The sequence below is a fragment of the Tursiops truncatus genome, chromosome 12 (genome assembly GCF_011762595.2).
Source record: "Tursiops truncatus isolate mTurTru1 chromosome 12, mTurTru1.mat.Y, whole genome shotgun sequence".
NCBI classification, from domain to species: domain Eukaryota; kingdom Metazoa; phylum Chordata; class Mammalia; order Artiodactyla; family Delphinidae; genus Tursiops; species Tursiops truncatus.
In genome coordinates this window covers 64220918-64247544 of record NC_047045.1, presented here as the reverse complement: position 1 = coordinate 64247544, position 26627 = coordinate 64220918, and the positions used below count along the sequence as shown (strand labels likewise).

Here is a 26627-nt window from a genome sequence, read left to right as displayed (position 1 = left end):
CTTCCTCTTTTTTGCACCTACTTTATGAGTCCCCCTTTCCAAATCGTTTCTCGATGTATTTTTCTTTCTTGAGGTTTCTGCTGTCACCCAGTTAGGCTTCATTAACCTGATTATTGATTTCTTAGTTTGTTTCTATATTTTTATTTGCCTTGACTCCAATTTCTGTTTTACTTAGTTCCACTGATTTTTATGATCATATGGGGGACAGAGGCTCAACGTGATGATGCCATTTGGTTGGCCCTTCTCTTACTAGCAAGAAATGCAGTGTCGCTGTATTTGATTGGAAATTTACAGGAGTTGGGTTAGAGTAGCCAGTGGTCCAGTCCAGGATGAGGGATGCTGTGTTCTAATGGACTTAAGATGCACAGACTAGCCGTACGGGACTTCTTCTTTCCTAACAGTGTTTGGTTTTATTGCTGTTATTATTTTCATTTTACAGAAAAACTACGATTTTATAGTGTAATATCTTTGGCTACTTAAATGTTTCAGTTTTAAGCAGGAGCAAAAGGAATTAAACTTGCTTGTTAACTATATACTGCTAGTGCCATCTACTGGCATAAGAAGTTATTGGGTTTAAAAAAAATGTAGAGTAAAATTTTCAGAATAACTGCCTGAACTGTTGTACTCTTTACATGTGATCACCTTGAAGAGTGAATATGACTTAGCACTAAAGTTTTATTTACTACCTCATTTTTCTGGCCATAAACAGTTGAGTACTCCCACAACGGTTTCATTGTAAAAATGGATATGATTGTGTTCGTGCAAGGACTTTAAACTATATGCTGTATAAACCCTTTACTTCCTTCTAAAATTCTTTACCATAGTATTTTCAGATAACTCTTATGAATGCCCCTGTGCTGCCAAGGTCCCTGAATCAAGGTCCCTTTTTTTCCTCCTGAAACTAAACATCCTGTAAAATCATTTGATTCTCTGTGTAAGTAACCTGTGTCAGCAGTGCTTTCCCAATTCTTGGAATCTAACTGAAAAGACTGTTATTGCATGAGATGGAAAGCAGAGGCTGTGCAGTCCCTACCTGCGATTCCTCGTGCAACATGTAAACATCTAACTTAGGGGGGAAAAAACCAAGCTGATGAATTAAGGTGTTTGTCAAGAATTATGTTCTTTAACTCTTGACTCCACTACTGGTATAATGTCCCAATATACCCTAAAGACTGCCTCTTTAACATTGTCTGACCGCTCTCTGTGCTCTCATTAGAAATAAAAAGGTAACTAGTGATCACATTATTCCTCCAAATAGGGAAATAAAAATTCCACATCCTTTGAAAGCAACTTCAGTGACATGTCTAGAGGTTTACGCTGATGTTTCTAACTCGAGTCATGCTGGACACCTAACGAGCTCTCAATGACTGTGTAACTGTCAGGAAATTCTTCCAAGGCTCAACTTCTCCTGTTCGGTATGGGATGCATTGGGTTGGTAAATATGCAGGCATATATATTTAAAACAGCATCCACAGAGAAGATGTGTTGCCTGGTTGCTCTGTGCACTAAATACTTGGTCTCAGAGAGAACCCCAACTGTTGTGGGGCCACATTACTACACACTTTTCCTAACAAGATACCAAGGATCTCCTCTGTATTTTATTGTGGCAACCTTCTTAAGGCACTAAAAGACTGTGGTTTCTCCTACCAACAAGTTACATCTGCTGCAGATGCAGAAATTGGCCAGTCTGTATTGTTCCGTGTACACGACAGAAGGAAAGACTGAGTAGGGTATGGATTACAGAGTGAGAGTGAGGATGCAGGCTAATTTTTAGTAGATGGATGGATGGATGGATAGATAGGCAGATAGATAGATGCAGGCTAATTTTTAGTAGATGGATGGATGGATAGATAGATAGATGATAGATAGATAGATAGATGCAGGCTAATTTTTAGTAGATGGATGGATGGATAGATAGATAGATGATAGATAGATAGATAGATGCAGGCTAATTTTTAGTAGATGGATGGATGGATGGACAGATAGATGCAGGCTAATTTTTAGTAGATGGATGGATAGATGGATACATAGATAGATAGACGCAGGCTAATTTTTAGTAGATGGAGTTATAGGTATAGATAATATATTAGCAGACATAATAGGAGGCCATCTAAAGTCTGTGATTTTTAGGGCTTTATTTTATATCCTTCAGTACCTAAGCTAATAATCTAAATTAAAGAGTATCTAAAGAAACACAGCTTTCACATTTTATAATGCAAATTAATTCACTTCAGATTTAAAGCCAGATGGAAAATGTAGAACACCAGTTGAGGTGTGAAGTTTTTATCCTCATTGAAGTAATTTAAATTTTTTTTTGAAGTAATTAGTTTTTAAGCCAGTGTTAATTGTTCAAGCGTTTTTTATAGCCATTTTCCTTAGAAATACACACACATATTTATAGTCTGTGTGTATATATATACATACATATATGCAGAGAATTCATATATTTAGTTTTAATTCTCATTTTAGTGGGCAGTTACTCTTGACAAACAGCAATACTTTTATAAATCCCCGTCTCCCGTCTTCATTCTAAATCTACAATTAAAGGTTGTAGCTTTAATCAAGCATAGCTATGGCTCGTTATGTGGATCTCAGCACGCCTTCTCCATGTAAAAGCCAAACAGAAAGCCACATTTAAAAGCCACAAACCAATACCTACAAGAATCAGATGAGCAGAGATGTCTTTGGGAAGCAAACAGTATAAATTGTGAGGTCATGTGCTCTACTGGAAAGGTACTCCATCAGGTCTTACTTCTTGTATTAAGCTGTATGACTTCACTCTCTAGACCTCGATTACCTTCTCTGGTCAGACCAAACCACCTAAATGTTTTCCAGTTCTGAAATTCTGAGGTGTTATTGTTTCTGTGGTTTTCGTCAGTGGGTCAGCAACTTAACTCCAGAGCAACGCTCTTGTTGACAGTGGAATAGAACTGGTGAACCAAAGTATCATAGGCCAGTCTCTGCTGTCCTAAAGGGGCTGGTGCTATGTCAGCCCTGGCCACCCCCTTCAGCCTCTTAATTGGGTTTTTACCACTTCCTGTCTTCCATTTTAGTGGCTTCTTTTTGGCCAGAGCACAGAGAGGACCCTGGGAGCACCAAGCCCAGGGCAGCCGTCACGGGCCCATCCTCCCCTGTGCCTCGATGTGCAGGACAGGTAAAAACAGCGCTGAAGCCTGAACTGAGAGCAGGAAGGAAGAATTATATTTCCCTAAATGACACTGAAAGTCTTGTTAGGCACCTACTCTATGCCTGACACTTTATGGCTATGACTGCATTTATCTTTATTGATAAGCTCTGAACTGTCTACTGTTATTCCTCTTTTCCAGACAGGAACCAGGGTGAGAAAGTTTAACATGCCCCAGTTTACAGAGCAAGGAAGCTTTAGCAGTGGGTGTACCCAGGTCTGTGTGACTCCAGAGGTCCTTTATCCCACTGAATCCTCACAAACCTGTGAGGTTGTTACCATCATCCACATTTTACAAGTCTGGAAAACTTGTAAATAGATGAGTAACTGGTCCAGGGTCACACAGCTAGAAGTTGCTCAGATTCAACTCTTAATCTCTATGTTCGGACAGCATCCTCTCAACCTTTGCCTGTTGCATGTTCTAGAATTTTATAGCAGAAAAAGAGGTATAACCACATCTTTAGTAAATATATCGAGTTTCCTTATAGCCAGTCCACCTGCCCTTAGCTGAGAGATTCCTCCCACACTGAGTTGTTGGTATGAAGAGACCTGCAAGGGGCCACTTGGTACATCTGCTTTATTTTCTCTAATGCATTCTCGGTAGAAGACGCATTGAGCCAGGAGTTTCTTAGAGACTGGTTATAAGAAATTCCCCCAGGACAGTTTTACTTTTCCTGAAGGCCCCTCCTCTTTCACATGCTACCCACATCCCTCACGTTTGCTTGCTCAGCTAGTGGTTCTCTGCAGTCAGGCAACAGGATCTGATGTGGAAGGTTCACTCTTATTTTCCAGAAAATTGGATTTCTAGGAGTTGACGAATGGTCCAGTAAGAGCCAAGGAGAGCTGGTTTTATGCCAAACTCTAGAATGATGGAGAGTGTAAAGTTGCAGAGTTGTTCTAGAACCTGAGGTGGGGGCCTGTCTCAGTATGTGGGACATTCTAGGAGTTGGCCTATCTATTAGGCCAGTGGTCCCCAACCTTTTTGGCACCAGGGACCAGTTTCGTGGAAGACAGTTTTTCCACGGGGTGGGGTGGAGGGGGGAGGATGGCTCAGGTGGTAATGAGAGCAATGGGGAGCAACAGATGAAGCTTCGCTCGCTCGCTCGCCCGCCGCTCACCTCCTGCTGTGCGGCCCGCTTCCTAACAGGCCCCGCTACCCCGCGGCCCGGGGGTGGAGACCCTGTATTAGGCCGTTCGAGTGCCAGCACCATGAAATTCACTCAGCCTCAGTCCCATACAGAAGAGTTAAGTAAGAAATGGCAGTGATTAAAAACGTTGGAAATGGTCCTATCCAAAGTAAGATAATATGATGTTTGAGATTTGTGTCAGAGTAATCCAGTGAGGGTAGAAATGAAAACAGGGTGGCCATAAGTTAATAATTATCACAGCTGGGGCATGGGCACACATAGTAATACAATGAACTATTCTTTGTGCCTGGGTGTTTGGTGCTTTCCATAGTGAAAATAATAGATGGTGACCTTAACGTGCGGTGAGAGAAGCAGGGTGGATGTGGTGGGCATCCAGTGGCCCCCCGGGAATTAACCTTCATCTTAACGTTCTGAAATCTCAGGTCTAAGAGGAAAGTCCTTGGCCGTAAAGATTCCGATGATGATCACTCCCGAAACCATTCTCCCTCCCCGCCAGTGACGCCCACTGGTGCTGCCCCCAGCCTGGCCTCCCAGAAGCAAGTGGGATCGATTCAGAGAAGCATCCGGAAGACCAGCACCAGCAGTGACAACTTCAAAGCTCTGCTGCTGAAAAAAGGGAGTCGGTCGGACACCAGTGCCCGCATGTCCGCAGCCGAGATGCTCAAGAACACAGACCCCAGATTCCAGAGGTCAAAGTCGGAGCCTTCGCCAGACACCCCCGAGAGCCCATCAAGCTGCTCCCCGAGCAAGAACAGAAGGGCCCAGGAGGAGTGGGCCAAGAACGAAGGCTCGATGCCGCGGAGTCTGTCCTTTTCTGGCCCCAGGTACGGCCGCAGCCGAACTCCGCCTTCCGCCGCCAGCAGCCGGTACAGCGTGCGGAACCGGATCCAGAGCAGCCCCATGACCGTCATCTCAGAGGGCGAAGGGGAGGCCACGGAGCCCGTAGACAGCAGGGCTCTCCGGCCCCTGGGCGCTCTGAGGGGACGTTCGCTGGAAGCACTGGTGGGGGACGGAGTGGGTGAGGGCAGCCTGCTCTGTGCAGGGCAGCCCGCTGCCTCGCGGGGGGCGCAGGCTCCTGGCCCCACGGAGGGGCGGCCCAGCGCAGAGGGCACGGATCCATCAGAACAGCGTGGAGGTCCCCAGAGGGAAGAGAGCTAAGGGCAAGAACCTCCCAGGTGACATGGGGAGATGTGCAGCACAGCGCTCTGGGAAGCCTGACAGGTACCCTTCCCTGCCTTGTCCACGGATCCCGCTCAGCATCTGTGCTGTGGGCCCGGCACGGCCGGCCCCGCAGCGGAAAGGGAGGGCTATTTAGGACTCACTTGGCACTTGCCCTGTGGCTTAAAAGCAAGTAGAAGCTTAACTTCTAAAAGTGCTTCCTGGGGAAGATTTTTTTTTTTCCTCTAAATGCTGGGTGTGTGTGCAGGGATGTGGATGTGTGTGCATTTGGAACACTTTTTATGTTAAAAAAAAATACAGCATGTACAGAAATAGGAGAGACAGCGTTAAGCTAGGTAGAGTAATGGATCCTTCTGAGCGAGGTGGTAACTGCTTTAAAAGTGTTACGTTTATGGAAATTAATGAGTTCCAGAAGGGAGAGGACCATTACTTCTGAGAAAGAGGGGGTAGATTTGCTGGTTCTGAGTGCACAGAACGGGTGGGGATGTGCACAGGTGTGCTTTCAAGGGGGGCCATGTAGTGGTTACCCCAAAAGTTGGTAAGGGGCTAAGTGACTCATTGGTTCAGGTACTTTTTTCTGGGGAAAAAAGGCTTTGTTTCTTTTTTGTAAAAATGACGGATACGTGGACATGGCAACGCTGTAACTCGGAGTCTGCTGCTGTGCAGCCACAGACACACAACTTCTAGCCTGGTTTGTAGAAATGTAGGTAATTTTTTAATGACTTTCCTCCTTGAGCAGCAGCTGAGACCTCCTTGGAGAGCTGAAATGACAGTCGCACATACAGAGAGGGTAACAGAGATGAGAAAGGGGAGAGGAGTAAGTGATACACTGCTGGAATTTGTTTCCTGCTTATTAAATGAAATTATTTTTCAGAATTAAATTTTAAAACTTGCACTACAGAACTGTGGGTGGAGCCTTTCCTTTTACAACTTTTTTTTTTTTTTAAACCAGAGTTGAAACTTCCAGTTGGCGATTTCTTATCACTTGAAACGTCAACATCTGCTAACTTTTGGATATCCTTTTGGTTACACCAAAGAAAACGTTAATGCTATTTTTCCTTGAACTGCCTGCCGTATCGTGTCCTCACTTAGAAAGGTTTATCAAAATCTATTCTATATTATCTTACTTTGAAGAAAATGCTGAAGAGCTCTTTTTGGTCAAATAAACTGATAAAAATTGGCAGGCCTTGGCTCTTAATTAGCCCTGGGAAATGAATTTTTAGATTAAAAAGATTTTTTGCATCATTTGGTTTGTGTGTTTTTATATTTTTTACAAATAGTTGAGTTCACTAATTACCTTCTAATCTTCTCTGGTTAGAATTTTAACACTTTTAGACATGGAAGAAAAGTGTGTAAAGTATTTATTTTTATGTGATATTCTTGTGACCACTTCCAACTGCCATGTACATAGACTCCTTTATTTGTTGGTTAAATAAAATCAGTCTTGTCTTCATCAGAAGGACTTAAGATGAGAGGACTGAGATTATTAGCCTAAATACAGTGCAGCTGCCAATTTTCATCTTTTTTGGTATGAAAATATCATCTAAAAGTTGGACTGCACAGGCCCAACCATCACAAGGTTTATACAGTAAAACATTAGGTACCCATTTTAGACACGGCTTTGAGACAAAAACAAACCTAAAGAATTGAGACTCCTTCCATCCTCTGAAGAAAACAAAACACGTCTTTTCACACAACCAGAAATCAAGACCTGACATTTGACCAAGAGCAAAAGGACTTTCTACCACTTGGAGCAAAGCGTCTGCTACATTGGGCGCAAGAATCTTTTCTCCTAAATTTTAGAAAAGTGGCATTGGCTTTGGAATATGAAATCTTTTCATAGCTACCTAAAAAGGATGAGAATGTACGTGGATATCAGAAAACAAATTTAATATATAAATCATTTATGTTGAAGGTAAGATAAGCACCCTCAAAACTAATTATAAAGCTTTTTTTAAAATCCCCATTTTTAAAGGAAAAATATATTAAGTTTTTAAATTTGCTTTGAATAAAACAATTGTAAAGAAACATTTGAACCTTTTTTGTTCTTGCTGTTTGTACGTGCATCTTTGAATGGTGAGCTAGGTCTTCTGGTTACAGAACTGCTGAGTGCTTCACTGGATACGAACAGAACGGCAGTGACGACCAAAAGGTGCCTGTGGGAAGTGGGGACCCAACAGAGAGGAAATAGACCATCACAGACACTGTGGGTGGTGCTGTCCAAAAGGACCTAGGGAAAAGCAACTCTAAGAGGTGTCCTATGGACTTTTGAATAAAATCCCAGTAAGGTATCGACTGAGAGTTCAGGTGATGTGACATGTAGAGAGATGCGAGAACTTCTCACAGCATGGTTGAAATATAGGGAGACAAGGATCTAGACTTACCCCGGCAACGCACGGCACCTTCAGCTTTGCTACTTTGTGAGGCTCGATACTGTTAATGCCCCATATGTACTTAAAAACTCAATGAGGACAGACTTATTGACTCTTCCCTATAGCCCGAGACTTTAAAGCCCCAGGGCTAAGCTATTTCCACCTTGTTTTTCTAAGAGTTGGGAGAGAAACAAATGACTATTTGGTCTGTTGGTTGGAAGCAGCCTCAACTTTCATCTGATTTCTGCCCTCCTATTTCTGAAAAATGTTGATTGAAACCATTGCTTCTCCTGTGGGGATGAGACCGTATTTGGGGAATCACAAGGACAAGGAAAGAAAAGGAGACATTTCTGTTTCTCGATCTTATTTCCCATCCACCAACACCACGCCCAGCTCTGGGGTGGGTGTCCCAGGAGGACAGGGGAAACACAGGATTAGTTTTCTGCATGAATGTGTTTTCAGCACATAAATTGAATTTGAACAATTGTTTATATTGCTGGGGTGCCGTCACGAAATGGGTACAATAGGATGATTTCGCAGACATTAGGATATTGTTGGGCGGGTAGGGGGAAGGAGGGGCTTTCGAATAAAACATGGACCCGATTCTTGAGGTTCTGTAATAAGCTATTCAGTTACTATAACATAGTTTCTTTCAGTGAGCTGCCCTAAACTGCTTTCCACACAGGCCAGCCTTCATTCACAGAACAAGAACTAGAGCAATCTGTAGTCACTTGTTCAGCATTGGAAAAAAAAAAGCCTTTTATTAAATACTTCTCATGTGCTAGGTAAGGAAGAGAGAGTTCTAAGAAAAATGTGGATGAGAGATCATTAAGGTGCTTCCAACCTGGTGAAGAAGACACACAGTGAACTGTCAGAGTAGACGAAAAGGAAGAACCCTGGGCAGACGTTGCTGCGCGCCCTCCCGCACCGTGTGAGTTCCCCTTTACCCACAGAACACCTGATCAGTCAGCCAGTGCAATGGGGAACTCTGGGGAAAAGATCACTTACCTAAGGAGTCCTGTGGTGGACAGAAACAGCTAGGTCCTTTACCACTGTCTCACGTGGTCTTCGGCAAGAGACTAGCCATGCACCAAGTAACATACTAGTACAGCCCACCCCACCAGCTCCCACAATCCAACGGGCCATGTGGCACGGTTTTGGCCAGTGAGACTGGCAACAGTCTAGGAGTTGCCAAGAGAGTTGCTTTCCTTATGTAGGTGCCATCCCCTTCCTCCTTTTATCCCTAGAATGGGTGGGAGGCTGGAGGAGGAACAGTACTCTCGAAACCTTTGAGGCACCAATAAGGACGGAAGAAGCCACATGTTGTGGAAGGCGGAGGAGGAAGGAGCCTGGTCCATTGATGACAGCCAGAGTCACTGCACCAGCCTCGGGCTGTCTACCTCCAGACCCACTGGGTAAGTCATTTGTCACCTGCTTTGCAGTTGAGTGGTACTGTTCTCAGAGGAAGATAAGAGAGGGATTGGCTATGGTGAACCTGAGCTAAGAGTGTACGAATGAGGAGGATTTTGCCGGACAGGGGAAGCTGGCAAACGAAAGACACTCCAAACGGAGGGGATAGCATGAGCAGAGGCGCAGAAGCAAAGTGTTTAGAGGAAACCAAGGAGCTAAAATAGGAAGTCTCTAGAAAAACAAAGTGGGACATGAGACTGGAAAGGTCATCTCAGGCAAGAATGTAGAGGGCCTGGGATGTCATCCCAGGTAATTTGGGTTATGTTTGTAGTACTGGGAAACAATGAAGGTTTTTAAGAAGGGGAATGATGTGACCTGCCTGGGGTCTTAGCCTTTTCTCAAGCTACTCTCTCCCTTGGTAACTGCATCTAATCCCATAGTGTTACATTAATGTAATATATACCCGTCACTCCTGAGTGTCTCCTGTCCTGACTTCATCAGTATATCAGTATATCAGTTGCCTACTCAGAATCTGCATTTAGAGGTGTTTTAAACTTAAATATATCCAAGCCTTTATCAGTGGGCGTTACCACTCACACAGTGGCTCAGGCCCCAAGTCTAGGCTCATCCTTATGGCCTCTCTTTTCACCCCACATCTAAACCAGAAGCAAGTCATGTCAACCATGTTGCCAAAATATATCACAAATCCAATCACTTCTCACCAGTTCCACTGCCACCTCTCAGGTCTAAACTATTATCTCAGACTACTGCAGAAGCCTCCCAACTGGTTTTCTTCCCTTTATCATGCATCTTCAACCACCCTCAATTCACCCTACAAAATTGCTTTTAAAAACAATTCAAGCACTCCCCTGCTTGAAACGTTCCAAAGACTAGATGTTACAATTGGAATAGGCTTCTAACTTCTAGCTGTGGCCTGCAAGGCCTTTAAGATCTGCCACTATTCCCCTCACTCAAAAGGTTCGCCTCATTCTTCTTTCTGTGCCCTGATAGATGCTACTTCTGGACTTAGAGACTTTATTCTAACTATTGAAAAGAAAGGCGCCTGTATTTCTATGCTGGTTTAGGTTCCTTAGGAAGTAGACACTGTAACACATTTGAAAGGAAAAGGGAGGAAAGAGAATGGGGTGGGCAGAGCTAACACCCTGCAGTACTACTCAGTCAGCTAGGTCCTTTATCAGTGTCCTGCTTGGTCTTTTGCAAGAGGCCACCCTGAGAAGAGTGTGCCCTCAATTTCCACAGCTTAGTGAAATCACTGACCACTTATCCTGCCTGCCTTGAGAAATAGCATGGCCTCAGCTTGAAAGCTAAGGTGGACCTTTTGAAGCCAAGAGTTGGAGGCTGTCAACCGTGCACACTTCTTGCAGCTGGATGGCAAGTCTTTTCTTGAGGGGGGATATAATAGCACATCTCCATGCCTGCCACACTCCACCACTTGCACTGTTTGGATCCAGTTCCGCAGAAGCGTGTGGAGAGCAGCTCCTCCAGGGCTCTGGTGGACCTCTCTTCCTGAGGAGAGATTTTAAAAGAATTTGATAGGACCAACTATAGAACCTTCCAGCAAATAGTCTCCAGGATACAAGTGGCACTTATCATCCCCCACCTCCACTCTAAATTCCTTTCACCCTCAACTATCACCTCTGTGGGGCTTGGGGCTTTTCCGATGGTGTGAACCAAGCCCTCATTCCAGAGTGTTCTGAAATCCTGGGAGCCAGGGTGGCTGTACTTGCCTGTGGATAGACAATTGGGGAAGGAGTACAAAGGGTGCCCCAAGTGGGCCCTCTAGTTCCCCACCTCATGCAACTGTAGGCTTGCCTACAGTTCAGGGTCAGTTGCCCCTGGCAAGATGGTGACTCTTCTTGCCTGCCGGTCCCTGGATACAAAAAGACCAGAGAGCCCAGCTGGCAGCAGTAGGTTGAAGTTCAATGGAACCCTTGCTGTGTTGCCAATGGGGAGTGTACACCTCTGAGAACAAGGACCTCTGGCTCTGCAGAGTTGTGGGGTGGAAAGTCCTACATCCCTAGTGGTTCATTGGGAGTGACTGATGATAAGTGAGGTCACTCCTCCTTCTACCCCTTGGTTCCCAGATGCACGTGTCCTTCCTATTATAGACACAGCAGCATACAGGTTCTCTGATCTAGTAAGTGTACTGTGTTTGGGAGATGGCGCCCCATCTTGGCAGGGTATTGCCTCCAGCCAGGCACTAAAGCAAGTCATTCCAATATGCTATCAGGCCAGCAGCTTCTAGGTGGTGCAGTGTGTCAGAGAACCAGTGGATCCTGCGGCCATGAGCTAACTCTCCCTGATTGGATGTTATGATGTGTAGATCACCCGTTCTGTAAATCCACGCCAGCGGATCAGAGACTTTGTAAGTTTCTAGACTGTGGTGCTGGGCAAGGCCCTGTGAGCAGGAAAGAAAGCTGCATACCCAGAATAGGTGTTAACCCTGGTGCCAATGAATTGCTGGCCTGCCAGGAACGAATGAGTCTAATATACTCAACTTGGTATCAAATGACAAGTCAGGCTTCCGACAGCCTTACCAGGGTCTCAGCATTGGTACGTATTGCTGGCAGGTTAGACATTCAGATTCAGCAGTATCTAGGTTGGCCTTGGTAAGTGGGAGTCTGTATTTTTGGGGGGTCCAGGCATAGCCTCCATCTTTGCCACCACGGCCACTATATTTGTGTGCCCATTGTACCAGCCCTGGGGTGGGCACCAACAAGAGCTAATACCAACGGGCAAAGTCATTTCATCTACCTGGTTGTTTAGTGCCTCTTCCAGTGGGTACTTTCTAGCGGGCCTTAACATATGATACGGTTTTTCAGGCTCTGTGCCTGTTCCCAGATGTCTAACCATATGCCTCTACCCGCAGACCTTGTCTCAATTCCATTCTTTTTCTTTTCAAACTCCTGACCAGTTGGACAAGCCATTGGCCACTGCCAAGATTCCATATCTATTTTAACTTTTCTCTCTCACGAAGTGAGTGACCAGGTCCATCACCAAAAATTCTGCCTTTTGTTTTGTAGAAGATTTTTTTTCTCGAAGCTTTCTTTCGACGTCACCCCTGAATGGGGGTGTAATGCAACTGCTGTCCATCTCCAGCTCGGGCCACAGTAAGCCAACCCACTGACCACCAAAAAGCAGGCTCAAGTCCCTGCCCACCCCCCTCCAGCCTATCTTACAGGTCCCAACAGCCATAGGGAGGGAGCAACGTGGGGGCAACCGTAATGACATGGGGATCTGGGCCACCTGCTCATGTCACTTGCTCACGTGCTCCACTCTTGCACATGACTGCTCCTCGAGGTATCGTTTCCATCTCATGATGGAACCGCCTAAGGTCCCACAGACCTTAGGACGCGGTGCTTCTGACAGGGCCCAGCTAAGATGGGAAGCTCTGGATGTATCTGATACATCCAGAGCTAGAAGTCAGAAGGCCACAGCTAGAAGTCAGAAGCCAGAGCTTCTCATGGGTCCATCTCTACCAGGACCCAACAGCACTCCAGAAGCTGCTTTTCAGAAAGCATGCGGTTCTCTCCTGCACTTAGCACAGCCCTGCTTCAGGACCCCAGGGACCTGCGTTGCGTGGTCCCACTGGGTCTTATAAATTCCACACTGCAATTTTTTTCACCACTGACACCTCCAGTACCCTAGGGTCTGCCAGGGTCTGCCAGATCACATGGTCCAAGTGGCTGATTCCTTCATATCTACCCCTTCTGGACGTGTTTTTAGTGATTGATTCCCCCTAATTATGGGTCATATTTTTCTGTTTCTTTGCATATTTTTCCAGTAATTTTTTTATTGGATGGTGGGAACTGTGAATGGTAGGTTGCTCGTCGACAGATTTTACTGTATTCCTTTAAATAGTATTAGGCTTTATTCTGGTGCACAGCCAAGTCTTTTGGAATCCATTTGATCCTTTCAAGGCTTTTAAGCTTTGTTAGGGGAGCTCCAGAGAAGCCTTTGGTTTAGAGACAATTTACCCTCACTACGAACACCATACCCTTTTGAAAACTCTACCTGATGCCCCGTGCGCTATGAGTTATGTCCACTCTTGCTAGTGGGAACAAAAGCTATTCCCAGCCCCACATGTGATCTGTGACTCATTTGTTCTGCTGCTTCCGGTTGTTCGTTTCTTGGCAGGGATAGTTTCTTCTTACACCTTCACAGATTAGTGCTCCACCAAGAGTCAGAGGGACTCGCTGTGGATCTGCAGAGCGCTCTGTGTGTGTTCCTCCTGTCCTTTGTTCGGCCCAACAAGTCCTAGCCACCTTGGCGTCCCATCCCACTTGTCCCGGTCTCCTCAACTCAGTGAGACCACTGGCCTCTGTTTGGCTTCCTCCCCACTTCCTGCTTTGCTGCCCGGAAACCATACCTCCAGGCCATAAGCTCGAACACTCACTGGACTTCCCTTTCTTCCCCTTCTCTCAGAGATCACAGTGGTGTGCTGTGGACTTTCCACGTCCGGCTCCTGTTTCACCATCGTGGCCAGAAACGCATGTTCATCTGGGGAGCTTTAAAGAGCATTGCTCAAGGGAGTACCGCTTTCCTTACCACCCTGGCTGAGGGAAAGGGGGTTTAGAGACTTACACTCTTACTTCACAGGTCAAGGAATCAGTGTGGGTTTATCCTCCCTGCCAAGTACGTCAATCTTAATTATATATCCAGGGATTGGAGAAATAACAATGAGGGTTTGCAGACCCAGTGGACCCACTAGAAGCCAAACTTTGACTAGTACTCCATTTCTTTTCCGACGTCCACATGCTCCCACTTGAAATGGGAAGGGGAGCTAGGATGACACTGAGCTTCTGGGTATCAAATGTCAGTTTGAATCCCGGCGCATCTGGATATTTTTCTTTCTCCGATGTGTAGCCACCTGAGTAAGTGGCCATAGCCTTTTGGAAAAACACTAGGGGAATCATTACTGTACACACTGAACTATTGCAGTGACCATTCCCCTAAGGGCCCAGTCAATGGGTTTTGAGTCTGGAAACTGGGCAAGGGATCACAGTTCTGTGGGGTTTTCTTGGAGGTTTTTTTGGGGGGAGGGGGGGAGGTGATCTCAGCCCCCTGCTTATCCATCCTTGATCTCTTTTGATGATAAAGAATTACCCTTATTGGTCACCCTCTCTGTTTTGCCCCTAGGAATGCCATGTTCTATTAACTACCTCCGTAAGACTTCACAGGTCAGGCCCCCTTGGCTGCCATTTCGACTTTGGTGTTTAATATAATTTACGCACCCTTACTTTTGTGGTTAGCACTGCCACCTGGGCTCTGCAAGGTCTCGTCATCACGCACATTGCTCTCAGCAAGCCACGTTCCACCCCAGCCTCTCCAGCCAGCCCAGCCTGCAGAGGAGATCCTCCACAGAGTCCTTGGTGATGCTCACACCTCTCTTACCAGTGCATTCCTACTGGCCTTGGTAAATGATGGCTCCTCTGGGCCTTCTCGTGGAACACAATGTCTATGGACTGAATTGTGCCCACCCCAAATCTATATGTTGAAGCCCTAGCACCCAAGGTGATGGTATTTGGAGATGGGCCTTTGGGAGATAATTAGGTTTAGGTGAGGTCACGAGAGTGGAGTCCCCAAGGTAGGATTAGTGTCCTTACGAGAAGAGAAAGAGACCAGAGCTTCCCTTCCCTCTCCATCACGTGACGATACAGGAAGAAGATGGCTATTACAAGCCAGGAAGTGGGCCTTCACCAGGCACTGATTTGACCAGCACCTTGATCTTGGAATTCCCAGCCTTCCAAACTGTGAGAAATACATTTCTCTTGTTTAAGCCACTCAGTCTATGGTATTCTGTTATAGCAGCCCAAACAGACTACGACAAAAATCCGATGGGCCTTGTTGCCGCCTATGATATACCCATTCCAGCATGCCCCTTCCGTGAGCCTTTTCAGTCCTTCCTTTTTTTACCTCTTCCATCAGTTCAGGCATTTCAACATTTCTATCACTTTTTCAGGCTACTAGGTGCCTCCCTAAAGCAGTGAGTTTGCTGTACCCCCTGGAGTTCTACTCATGGTGTTAACTCCTGTATCCAGAGCAACATCCCCACGTCAATAAGCTTCCTTTATCCAGTCTTGTGTCCTGGCACCTTTGACTGAGCACCTTCAGAGCCTAGTCCCCAGGGTACTCTCCTGACCCCTGCCAGTACCCGTTGGCTAGGCTATGCAGCAACCTTTGCACGTCGTCCATCTCTTCCTTCATCAGGCCCAGCCTGGCCTCTGCCAGGTTATGCTGTGACTTAACCTTGGGTAAATGCCTGATAGTCGGGAGATGGGGTGGGGACAGCTCCCAGAGGCACCTGTTGCCTTGTGGGGGAAAGACCTCTATATTGTCTTTCCTCACATTAGGGCAGGAGGAGGGAGAGAGGGTAGTTCTAGCTCTTAATGGGGGGAAGGATGGGCCTCTTCCACAGGCCCAGAATGTTCAGAAACTTTTAGGGAGTCAACACTGTTGGGGGCATCCACCGGATGTCCCCATTTCACGTTCCAGGTTTGGTCCTGACCTTGACACGGCAGATGGGGCTTGGCCGAACATCCGTTGGTGGTTATTCCTTTTACCATCCAGTCCTCATGCTGGCCTTCTGCGTGAGGTGAGGACTTCTTAGCAAGCTATGAAAGAGGCTCTGGCCCTCACATGTAGTTTTACATTCTTCGTTAACTGACTTAGCCACCTGCAGGACAACAGTCCAACTTAGTAACAACCATTCAAGTCTATTGTCCTTGTACTCATTATCTACCCCAGTCCTAATTTTTGAAGCTCCTGAATCATTCACCAGTCACTGCATTCCTTTTCACCAGTAAGCTATTCCATTTAAGGGATTAATAACTAGACAGCCTCGTGCCGTGAGCTGTGTATGTACGGCCTGTCCACAGGGATGGGGAACTCGTAACCAGCCAGGCAGTGCATGACCCAGTCCCCCAAACGCTGTCTTACTGCCCACAGTCTTGGGGCCACACTGATACCAGCTGTGCCAGTTCGATGCTGAGACAGAGTTGGGAGTACGAAAGGTGTATGGTAATGTCATACCAGTGAAAGGAAAAAGGAAAAACAAGATGGGGCAGGGGAGCCGTCAGACTGCAACACAGATCCGACACTTTCTACGAGCCCGCCAGGGAGCTCTGGAGCAAAGACTGCTTATAGGAAGGGTCCCGAGTCGGACAGAAGTGGCTTGGCCTTTGTACCACCAGCTTGCTCAGTCTTTGGCTGAAAGATGCCAGTAAAAAAGCACGCCATCAGCTCCTCCTGCCTCGCTCCGTTGTAGGCTAGGTACCCCCTGAAAACAGTGTGTCCTTATCTTGAAATCGGCAATGGATCCTGAAGAAAGTCACAGCTGGAGACATCGGCTAACCACACCCCTCACAGCTGGGCAGCGGTCCTTTCATGAAGGTGGATCTGAGTGGCATGCCCCCACCCCGTGCTTGCCGGCCATGACTCCAAATCCCAGAAGAGAGATGCCCATTCTTTGGCCACAATCAGAAATAAGTACCAGAAGTGATTGATGAGAGCTTCGCTTCAGTAACCTCGCCTCTGAACCAGGCTCCTAAATCACGCTCAGCAGCAGCGACCCTGCTCTGGTAACCGCACCTCCACAACTAAAGCTCAATCAGTTGCTAAGTGATTCCGAAAGTCCGCTAATCCTTGAACTCTGCACTTCCAGAAGCTCCGTACAAGTCAGCGTTTTCTGTGTCCAGAGAGACCGTGTCCTGCAAGCACAGCGCTCCCTGCTCAGCAAGCAGTATGTGCAGCTTTGTTCTGGATACTGAAGGGGGCTTCTCCCTTTGACACGTCACCTCTGCTCAAAAGGCTTCCCCCGCCCCCAGGCTGTCATCTGAGTGGCTCCTTCTCATCATTCAGATCTCCTGTGTCTTCCTCCGGAGGCCTGGCCTGCCCGCCCACGTGACAGCCACTGCACTCCGCCCAGCCACACCCTAGCTCACTGCCCCATTGGTATTTGCACTCCCTCGCTCTCCAGAACACTTCACAAGGACAGGGGCCCTGCGTGTCCTGTTCACTGTTGTATTCTCAGCTGGAAGGTGGACTGAGTAGGAGAGTGGAAGACGTGGTTGGATTTGACGGGTACAGCCACTGTTGGGGGCATTTCTGCCTGTCACCATAGCCCAGCCCCTGGAATAGTGTGCAGAGCCTGCGACCCAGGAGGGACTCCATAAGGCTTCTTGAAGAACGAATGAAAGTAAATGGCATTCCAGTGAAATATTTAGGAGGAAAAGCAAGATTTTTAGAGGGTTAAGTGATGACTAGAAAGGAATGAATGAATGCACTCAGTTTAAAGGATTGTTTTCAGGCTTTTAAAAGCATGAAAAATTGACATACACGTAGACTAACGTGGATGGGTCTGTGGGAAGCACAGTGGTGGTGGTGGAGGGGTGTTGCCCACCTTAAATCCCTGTCATGGTCCCTGCGATACCTCCTCACAGCCTAGAGCTGCAAGGAAGCCTCTGGACAACTCTTTCCAGAGAAACTGGATAATCAAGGTAAGGGAGAAATGGGAATTATTGTCCTATGTAAGGGTCTAGGGGGAACTAGGATGTTATTCTGGGGAGCTGGGAGGATCAAGCCAAATCAGAGCCTGTTGGAGCATGTTGGAGGGAGAGCCTGAAGATGGGAGAAGGCCTAATTGATGGAGCATGAATTAGACCAACAGGAAAGGTGGATGGTTTAGCCTCAGAAAGGAATCTAGACATGAATTTCCTATTGATAAGAGAAGGAAAGTCTCAGTAGAAATGTTGAGGGATATTTTGTAGTCAGTGCCAGCCACATAATTAAAATAACTGATTCATTGCTGTGAGAAATACTCTCTGGTCTGGATTAATTGAGGGCTGAAAAATGTTTTATTTATGATTTATGGACCAGGAGGGGAAAATGGGATACCTTGGAATGAATAGTACAAAATCGCGTTTTTATGGAACATGTTTCAGATTACAACTAAATCTTGGCAATCAGACATATGCTCTTCTCATTTAAAATGGAAGTTACTTCATAAGAGATGTCTATTTTTATAGAACTATGGGGTAAATATATAAATATTTACCTCATACCAGTAGAGGCGAGTACTGTGGACTTTCATTAGTAGGAGGGCTAGAAGGTGACCCACAGTTGGTTTTGGTAAATGAGCTAAGAAAGAAATTTAATTTCTTTTTGGCAAACACAAAAATGCAAAGAATAAAAAAATAATCAATGCAAGCAAATACCTTTGGAAAATAATTGCCTAAGACTTAAAAAATTATATCTATATAATAATTTCAAAACCGGAAACCTAGCTTGTTTTGTATCCAAAATTATAATCTAAAAGGTATCTCTGAGGTCATAATCACGTTGATTATGCGTGCATGACACGCAGGAAGGACCCCTCAACACAGTCCTAGCCCACTGATGGCCTGAGAAAGCTGCACTCTAGAACACTGGCTGCCGGTGGGCGCAGTGGTTAGCAGTCTGGACCCAGGAGTCCGACTGCCTGGGATGGAATCGGCCTCTGCCCTTACGGCTCCAGCTGGAGGCAAGTTACCTTACATCTCTGTGCCTCAATGTCCTCATCTGTGAAACGGAGATGACACAAGGTGGCACACAGGGTTGTTCTGAGGGTCGACTGTGGGAATTCAGGTGAAATGCTTAGAAAGCTACACCTAGAAGGCAATCCATGAATGTTAGCTATGGAAACCATTAACTCTAGGTACGTTGGTCTAGTGTACCCAGGTTAGGGAGATTAATTTTAAGAGACACCATATAATGTTGGGGCTGCAGGGACCTTGAGCATCATCCGGCCCCACCCTTTCATCCACTGGAGACCCAAACCTGCCACATAAGTGATCACGTGCCTGCTTGAACACACACAATGATGGAAACGGGAAGTGATGTCATTCGTGGGCAGCTTTACCTATTGGGAAGTCACTGAGCTCCAAGGTGCTTTTCTCCTTCGTGCCTACAACCGTCATCCACTAGGAGCCCACAGTAAAGCTATAACCTTCCCATGACAGGCTTCCAGATATTGACACTCTTCTCCAGGACAAGCGTGTTCCAATACAATTAGGTCCAAATTTCAACCTCTTTGATTTTGCAGCAAACCCCTCTTTGAATACTGAATCATTTTTATATACTGATTCAGTATATAAAAATACTGCATAAAATACTTTAAAAATTCAAGTGAATTTTTTTTAAATTTATTTATTTATTTTTGGCTGCGTTGGGTCTTCGTTGCTGCGCACAGGCTTTCTCTAGTTGCAGAGAGCGCGGGCCACTCTTAGTTGTGGTGCGCGGGCCTCTCAATGTGGTGGCTTCCCTTGTTGTGGAGCACGGGATCTAGGCACAAGGGCTTCAGTAGTTGTGGCTCACGGGCTCAGTTGCTCCGTGGCACGTGGGATCTTCCCAGACCAGGGCCTGAACCCATGTCCCCTGCATTGGCAGGCGGATTCTCAACCACTGCACCGCCAGGGAAGCCCCTCAAGTGAATTGTAAAAGTCTACGTTTGTATACATTTCTTCAGAAAAAACATGCCTCTCTTGAGTATCAAAATAAAATAGGAAGTCCCTAACTTCATACATTTATTTTTTGTCACGGAATATTAGCAACACTTTTGAGTATTGTGAGAGCTTTTCTCGTGTGTGGGGAGCAGCGGGCAGATAGGAAAGAGGGCTCAACGGAAAAAGTAACAGCGGCATCTGCAAAAGACACTTTGATTTTTGTTTCCAACTGAACTTGAGTTCTCTAGGCTTGACGGCCTTGTAGTTCCACACAGGATAAACTTTAACATTTTTATTGATAATATCTGGAGGAGGTAACATCCAACTGACACAAATCCAAGTAGAAATAAGGCAACATGATTGTGATACAGTGAAGAAGGGGGAAGTAACATGACGTTTCCCTGGAGCCTCATAGAAATAAAGATCGATTTACATGTTTATAGAATACTGTCCCCTGTTACCTGCGTATCTAAAGCTTCAAGCATTAAAAAGGCACAGTGGAAATAAGCTCAATTCATAGTAGTACTCTCAGGTAGAGCTACTAGACACATTTTGCTTATGGGTAATGTTGACGTCTATGTTAAACAGAGGTTTTGCCCCTGGCAATGTACCTTCTCTCATTTGCTCATTCCTTTTCTTCGGAGGGTTCTTTTTTCTGAATCAACCACACCTCATTTTTTCTATCAAGCAATTCGAAAGGACTGTTGTAGGCTGCGGTGTAGTAAACCTTTTCATCGAAAACTTTTCCTTCTTCCCTCAAAATGCTTGCTAATGTCAAGAGTTGTTCTTGATTCCTTTGGGCACTAGAGAATCCATCGAAAGACCTACAAAGGAGAAAGTAAATGACCATAAATGATTTTAATACTGATGTGAAGGTCAGTCTAAGAAGAAAAGTGGGGGCTGATACAAGGAAGCCTGGATGGAGTGCGGTTTCAAAGCCCCTCCCTCTAGGCAGCTGAACTGACTGTCCCCTTCCTCTGGTTCCCAGGCTCAGCGTGACCTCACACGCACTGAGGGGACCCAGGAGGAGGCAATACGTCCCAGCTGTTGGGCAGATTTGGAAGTTATGCCATCTTGTGCTCTAACTCTGTGCTTCTCAAGCTCTAATGTGCGTGCGAGTCACCTGGGAAAATGCAGGTTCAGGACGTCTGGGCTGGGGCCCAAGAGCCTGCATTTCCAACAGTCTCCTGTACTACTGATGCTCCCGGTCAGAGAGCCACAATGAATCCCCCTTAGCAGCCTCCCTTTCAGTCTTTCCATTTTCTTTTCTTTTTTTTTTTTTTTTTTTGGGCTACGCGGGCCTTTCACTGCTGTGGCCTCTCCCGTTGCGGAGCACAGGCTCTGGACGCACAGGCTCAGTGGCCATGGCTCACGGGCCCAGCCGCTCTGCGGCATGTGGGATCTTCCCGGACCGGGGCATGAACCCGTGTCCCCTGCATCGGCAGGCAGACTCTCAACCACTGCGCCACCAGGGAAGCCCCAGTCTTTCCATTTTCTATCAAACATTTCCCGTTTCTTCTTCTCCTTAGAAAAAGGGCAGGCACTGTATTACAGATGAACATAAGTTTTGACCCTATATGGAAGAGATGGGCATTTTGGCAGCTCTATACAGTCTGAGAAAAGCTTTAACAGAGACAGAATCAAAGTGCTTGGGAACGCTGAGGATATGATTACATCGGGGCAAGGTGTGTCTCTGAGTGGGGCCTGGAATGGAGGATAGTTTTGCTGGGCAGAGAAAGGGGAGGGATAAGAAAAGAACAAAAGTCCAGAAATACAAAGCAATTTCATAGTGAGGCATAAAATGAGGTCAGAAAGGTGAGTCAGGACTTCCCTGGTAGCGCAGTGGTTGAGAATCCGCCTGCCAAGGCAGGGGACACGGGTTCGAGCCCTGGTCCGGGAAGATCCCACATGCTGCGGAGTGGCTGGGCCCGTGCGCCACAACTACCGAGCCTGCGTTCTAGAGCCCACATGCCACAACTACTGAGCCCACATGCCACAAATACTGAGCCCACGTGCCTAGAGCACGTGCTCCGCAACAAGAGAAGCCACTGCAATGAGAAGCCCGTGCACCACAACGAAGAGTAGCCCCTGCTCGCCGCAACTAGAGAAAGCCCGCGTGCAGCAACAAAGACCCAACACAGCCAAAAATAAATTAATTAATTAATAAAAGAAAGAAAGAAAGAAAGGTGAGTCAGAGCTGGAAGGAGGAACCTTGTACATCATCCTAAGGCCTTTTGAGATTATTCCAAAGGATGTTGGAAAAGCAGAAAAGTAACTTGATTAGATCTGGGTAAAAATATAGGCAGAGAGATGGAAACTAGATTGGAGAGAAGGAGCCAGTTAGGAGGTTGCTAAGAGGATGGGGATGAAAAGACAGTCAAAAGATTTGCATAAAAAGTAGGAAAATAGAAGTTTAAGTGTAGATTTTAAGGTATATAAACAAAAATACCCTGAGATTAAATCATGACAGCACACCGACCTAGCTGAGTTGCTGAAATGTAAACATGATGAATTTGAAGGCTGAGAATAGGAAAAACAGACACAAAAACATTCCTAATATGCCTTCTTTAGCATAAATAAGGTTTATTATCAATTTGCCAGTGGAAAAGATCATTCCTACCATTCTTCAGATAAGATGTAAGGTCTCGAGGGTATGACAGGCCTGTTCTGTTCCACAATGTCTACCAGGCACCTAGTCATTCCTGGCCTGCAGTACCTTTTAAATTCCAGTTGAGTAAGTAGAGGAATCTGTGTATGCACATGTATATAAAACAAAACGTTGAAGATAAATTGATAAATCTGTTCTATAATTTCCATCATGTTGACTGATGATGATAATTCTGAACCATGTGTTAGGAAACATTTCTGCTCCTAAATTTATTATTTATTTCCTTAAGGAATGTTCTGCCTAAAGGGAATCTGTTTCAGATTCCACTTCTTCCTTGAAATCAAATCTTGAGCCTCTTACTTAGAAATCATCTTTTGTCCTCTGAATACACGTTGTTCTACAATGATCTATCCACGGCTTTATTCAGGACACAGACATATACTGAGCCTCCCCACACGCACCTGCCTCACCAGCAGCCGAAGGATATGGGCAGAGTAACCTGTTGCTGTATTCTTGAGGAAATTACAGTCTATCAGTAGGTCATTAGAATTTAGAATCATAGCACCGAGAGGCTGGCTGACTGGAGAAACTGAGGAAGGCATCACAGACAAGGTACCAATTGATCTAAGTCCTGAAGGATGAAAGTAGGCTCTCTAGGAAGAGAAGAAAGAGGGAGCTGGAGCTGGTAGTAATATCATGCTCATGTTCTAAGTATTTTAGGTAAATTAACTCATCTGATCTTCATGGCAACCCTGTGAGATAGTAGGTAGGTACTGTGATTAGACACATTTTACAGATGAGATTTTTGTCAAGCAAAGTCTCAGTAACTTGCCTAAGGTCAAAGGTACAGACACGTGGAGGAACTCAGCCTACTCAGTGAAGGGCGGGAGGCGGGGGGGGGGGGGGGGGGGGGGGGGGGGAGGAGTTGTCAGGGAGACAGGTTGGGCCGCGTGTTGCAGGTGATGCAGTACGCGGAACGGTCTGAATGTCACGCGGAAGCAAGAGGAAAAGCCAACAGATGTTTAAACACAGTAACAGGTTGGGGTTTTGTTGCTGTCGTTGTGAGAACGATCGGCGTTCCAGAGTGGAGGGCCAGGGAGAGGAGACTGGTGGGCAGAGAGAACAGCTGGGAGGCTCTAGGAGTGGAACCTGAGACTGAAAAACGTCGGAGTATCTGGTGAGTGTCAGGCATGTGCCGAGCACTGGGGTAGCAAAGAGGACTCAGCTGCGGTCCCTGTAAGGTGAGGGCCCGAGCAAGTAACAGTGGGGAGGAAGGGAACGGAATCACACCCCTTTCTAAGGCGAATGGGCCAGATTCAGGGGCTGAGTGTGCTGCCGATGGCTACGACAGTCCTTGCTGGGGAGGCCGGCAGGCTGATTAGTGGCTTTACTGAGACAGGCACTGTAAGGTCAGAGTAAGGAACCAGTAAACCAACCAACAGAGGCAGTCACTGCGGGAAGCAGCTGCCATCCTTTGGGCTGGGGGAACAAAGGGAAGAGTTTGAGGCTATCAGAAGCTGCTAGTTGAGAGGAGGGGTACCATGCACTGTTTTAAGGTATTTTTCTCCAAATTTAACTAGAGGGCAGGTAAGGACAGTCTTTTGCTTTTGTGGGGGAAGGTCCGGTGTATGTTTGTATTGCGTCTTATCTGTGGAAGGTGTGCGTCAGCCTTCTGATAAATAAAATACAAGTTATTTCTTGTAAAGGACCCTTAGTAACGTATAAAACTAAGTCACTAGGAAAACACCACGAAATGCATTAGACCTGTTTTTATGGAAGGGGGAAAAGCATAGGAGCTAAGCTGCACAGGAGCTAAACTATGAGTGCCCGCAAGTAAAACCAACAGTCAGAAAGGCTATAAATTATCTACCACTTACCGTACGAACACCGTCATTTCAGCTCTGTCTTCAATGAAGACATCTGACTCTGAAGGCCTGGGGGGATCAGATTGCTGTTCAGAGGGGATATACAGGGAAATGGTAATGGTAGACTCGCTAAAAGGACCTGAACCGGGCTCCACGTAGCTTGTCACTGGAGCGGTCATCTTTATTTTCATCTCTGTGCCACAAAAAATATATATTTAAATGCAAAGGAGACCGTGAAAGCAGATTTAGTGTATTTATGACTACATTTACAAACTTATTTTTTGACCTGAGTTTCTTGATTTACTTGACATAAATATTTAAACTTTAAGATAATTTTCATCTTAAAAAAAATAATAAGGGCAAAATGACAATTATCCACTGCCCACATTAAACACTTTCTGTATTATTAATATTTTTCGTTAATAAATTCCATAGTTTTAGGGATAGAAGGGGAAATGAGAGATAACATAGTCCAGTTCATTCTTTACTTTTACAATTCAGAAACAGAGGTCCCATTGGCTAAGTGACCTGCTAAAACATAAATAGCATGAGAGCCAAACCAGAAGATATATCTTGACACCCTGGATCTTGTGTTCTTTGACCCTTCCTGCCTCCTAATGTCTCTTACTCTACCAGTCAGTCACCAAATTATCTCAAAGCATTAGCCATGAAAGGGCCTTAATGCTTACTTACACAGAGGCCCAGTTCATCCAGCAGAACCACAAACAAGGAGAACAGAGGCTAAAAAGCACTGCCCAGTACTACACTCCTCTAGACGCCTCGGGTCCTGAGCAGAGTCCTCCTCTTCAAACATTAAGTCTTTGACGATCTGGTTATTTTTCTATTCTAAAAGGTATTTATTTAATCAGCGAAAACTCAATAAGCCAGGGCACTCAACCACAATAGTGTGTATAATTACAAGGTAAAGTGCCTTCACCTTTCTCGTTTTTGCCTTGAATGTAGCCGTTCAGCCTTGTGAAGCCAGTCTGCATGGCCGAATCCCAGTCCATAGACTCAACCGAAGTGCTGACCCACTTCGCAGGTCCGTAGTGTCGGATCTCATAACTTCCAGGCTAAGATGGAACAGGGGGAACTTGGGGAAGCAATTCTAAGAAGGCAGAACGTGAGATGCAACAGTACAGGTACCTTGATCTCGGGTCCACCTGGGACAGCCAGTCCAGGGGCTGCGCTCCCCTGGAGTCCGGCCGGAGGTTCTGGCTTCCCAGCACCGGGCAGGGCTCCTTCCCCGCGGCTCCCATCTTTGGGTTAGGGACGCAGGCGGCCTCTGCCCCACAAGCACGGGTAGGGAGAGTCGGCTCGATTTGGGTTAAAAGCAAGCAACGGTTCCGCCCCCGCCCGGAGGGTCCCATCGCAGGTTTTGGGACGTGGTGGATTTTTTTTTTTTTTTTTAACCACAAAGAAAAGAAATTGAGATGTGGCCAGTGCCTGGGGGTAACTACGGCTTACCGACCGCATCTTCCCGTTTGTGCAGGAATGGAGCTAGGGACTCTGACCATTTTTAAAAATGTGCTTTTAAGTTAAACCTATGGGACCCTCCGGCCGCATTGAAGATCACCTCGAGGACAGCCCCACGCTGCCCACCCCCCCGGCCCTCACTCTTCGCGCCCGCGGGTGGAGCCTACCTGGGAACTCGCGTCCTCCGGGGCTTCCCAGCCCGGCGTCTCTGCGAGAGCCTCCGAGCCCTCGGCTGCCCCGGGATCGGGCTCCAGCACCTCGGCCATGGGCAGCGCCGACACTCCGAGAAAGAGGCCGGTGAGCTGCGCCGGAAGGGGGCCACTCGGGACCGCCCCGCCTGCGTGTCCCCGAGTCCCCGCCCCGTAGACGCCCGGCCCCCTCTACACACTGCCGGAGCCCCGAGTCCGCGGGGCACTGCGGGGCCCAGGCCGGGAGGCGGCGCTGCTACCGCGATCCCAACCCTGGCCGGCCGCTCCCGTGCGGGTCCCCCAGGAGACCCGATGGCAGGGTTTGCTTGGCCAGGCTTTCTTCGGGGGGCGTTCTCCCTTCCCCACCCTTGTTTTCTTTTTCTTTTTCTTTTTTTTAACATCGTTATTGGAGTATAATTGCTTTACAGTGTTGTGTTAGTTTCTAACGTATAACAAAGTGAATCAGCTATATGCATAGGAATATCTCCATATACCCTCCCTCTTCTGTCTCCCTCCCACCCTCCCTATCCCACCTCTCTAGGTGGTCACAAAGCACCCAGCTGTTCTCCCAGTGCCATGCAGCTGCTTCCCACTAGCTAGCTATTTTACATTTGGTAGTGTATATATGTCCATGCTACTCTCTTACTTCGTCCCAGCTTACCCTTCCCCCTGCCTGTGCCCTCAAGTCCATTCTC

General features: G+C 46.5%; 2 protein-coding genes across 7 annotated transcripts in view; one reads left to right on the top strand and one right to left on the bottom strand.

Annotated features, from left to right (window-relative positions):
• NHSL1 (NHS like 1) overlaps positions 1 to 6758 on the top strand; it is a 237698-nt gene extending 230940 nt beyond the window's left edge. For 5 of the 6 annotated variants that reach the window (XM_019951465.3, XM_019951462.3, XM_019951463.3 and 2 more), the window contains one exon: positions 4755 to 6758. In XM_019951465.3, the coding sequence (XP_019807024.2) occupies positions 4755 to 5490 (736 nt within the window). In that variant the 3' untranslated portion in view covers positions 5491 to 6758. Of the gene's footprint in view, positions 1 to 3053; positions 3155 to 4754 lie in introns of all 6 variants that reach the window. The other variant, XM_033867778.2, reaches the window with a different exon arrangement.
• Positions 6759 to 20072: 13314 nt separating this feature from the next.
• Positions 20073 to 26070, bottom strand: HEBP2 (heme binding protein 2). The gene is made up of 4 exons (XM_019951466.3): positions 25912 to 26070; positions 25206 to 25341; positions 24281 to 24461; positions 20073 to 20619 (listed from the first exon to the last, which is right to left on the bottom strand). The coding sequence occupies exons 1-4, from the start codon at positions 26008 to 26010 to the stop codon at positions 20421 to 20423; spliced, it is 615 nt and encodes a 204-aa protein (XP_019807025.1). The 5' UTR covers positions 26011 to 26070; the 3' UTR covers positions 20073 to 20420.
• Between the last annotated feature and the right edge of the window lie 557 nt (positions 26071 to 26627).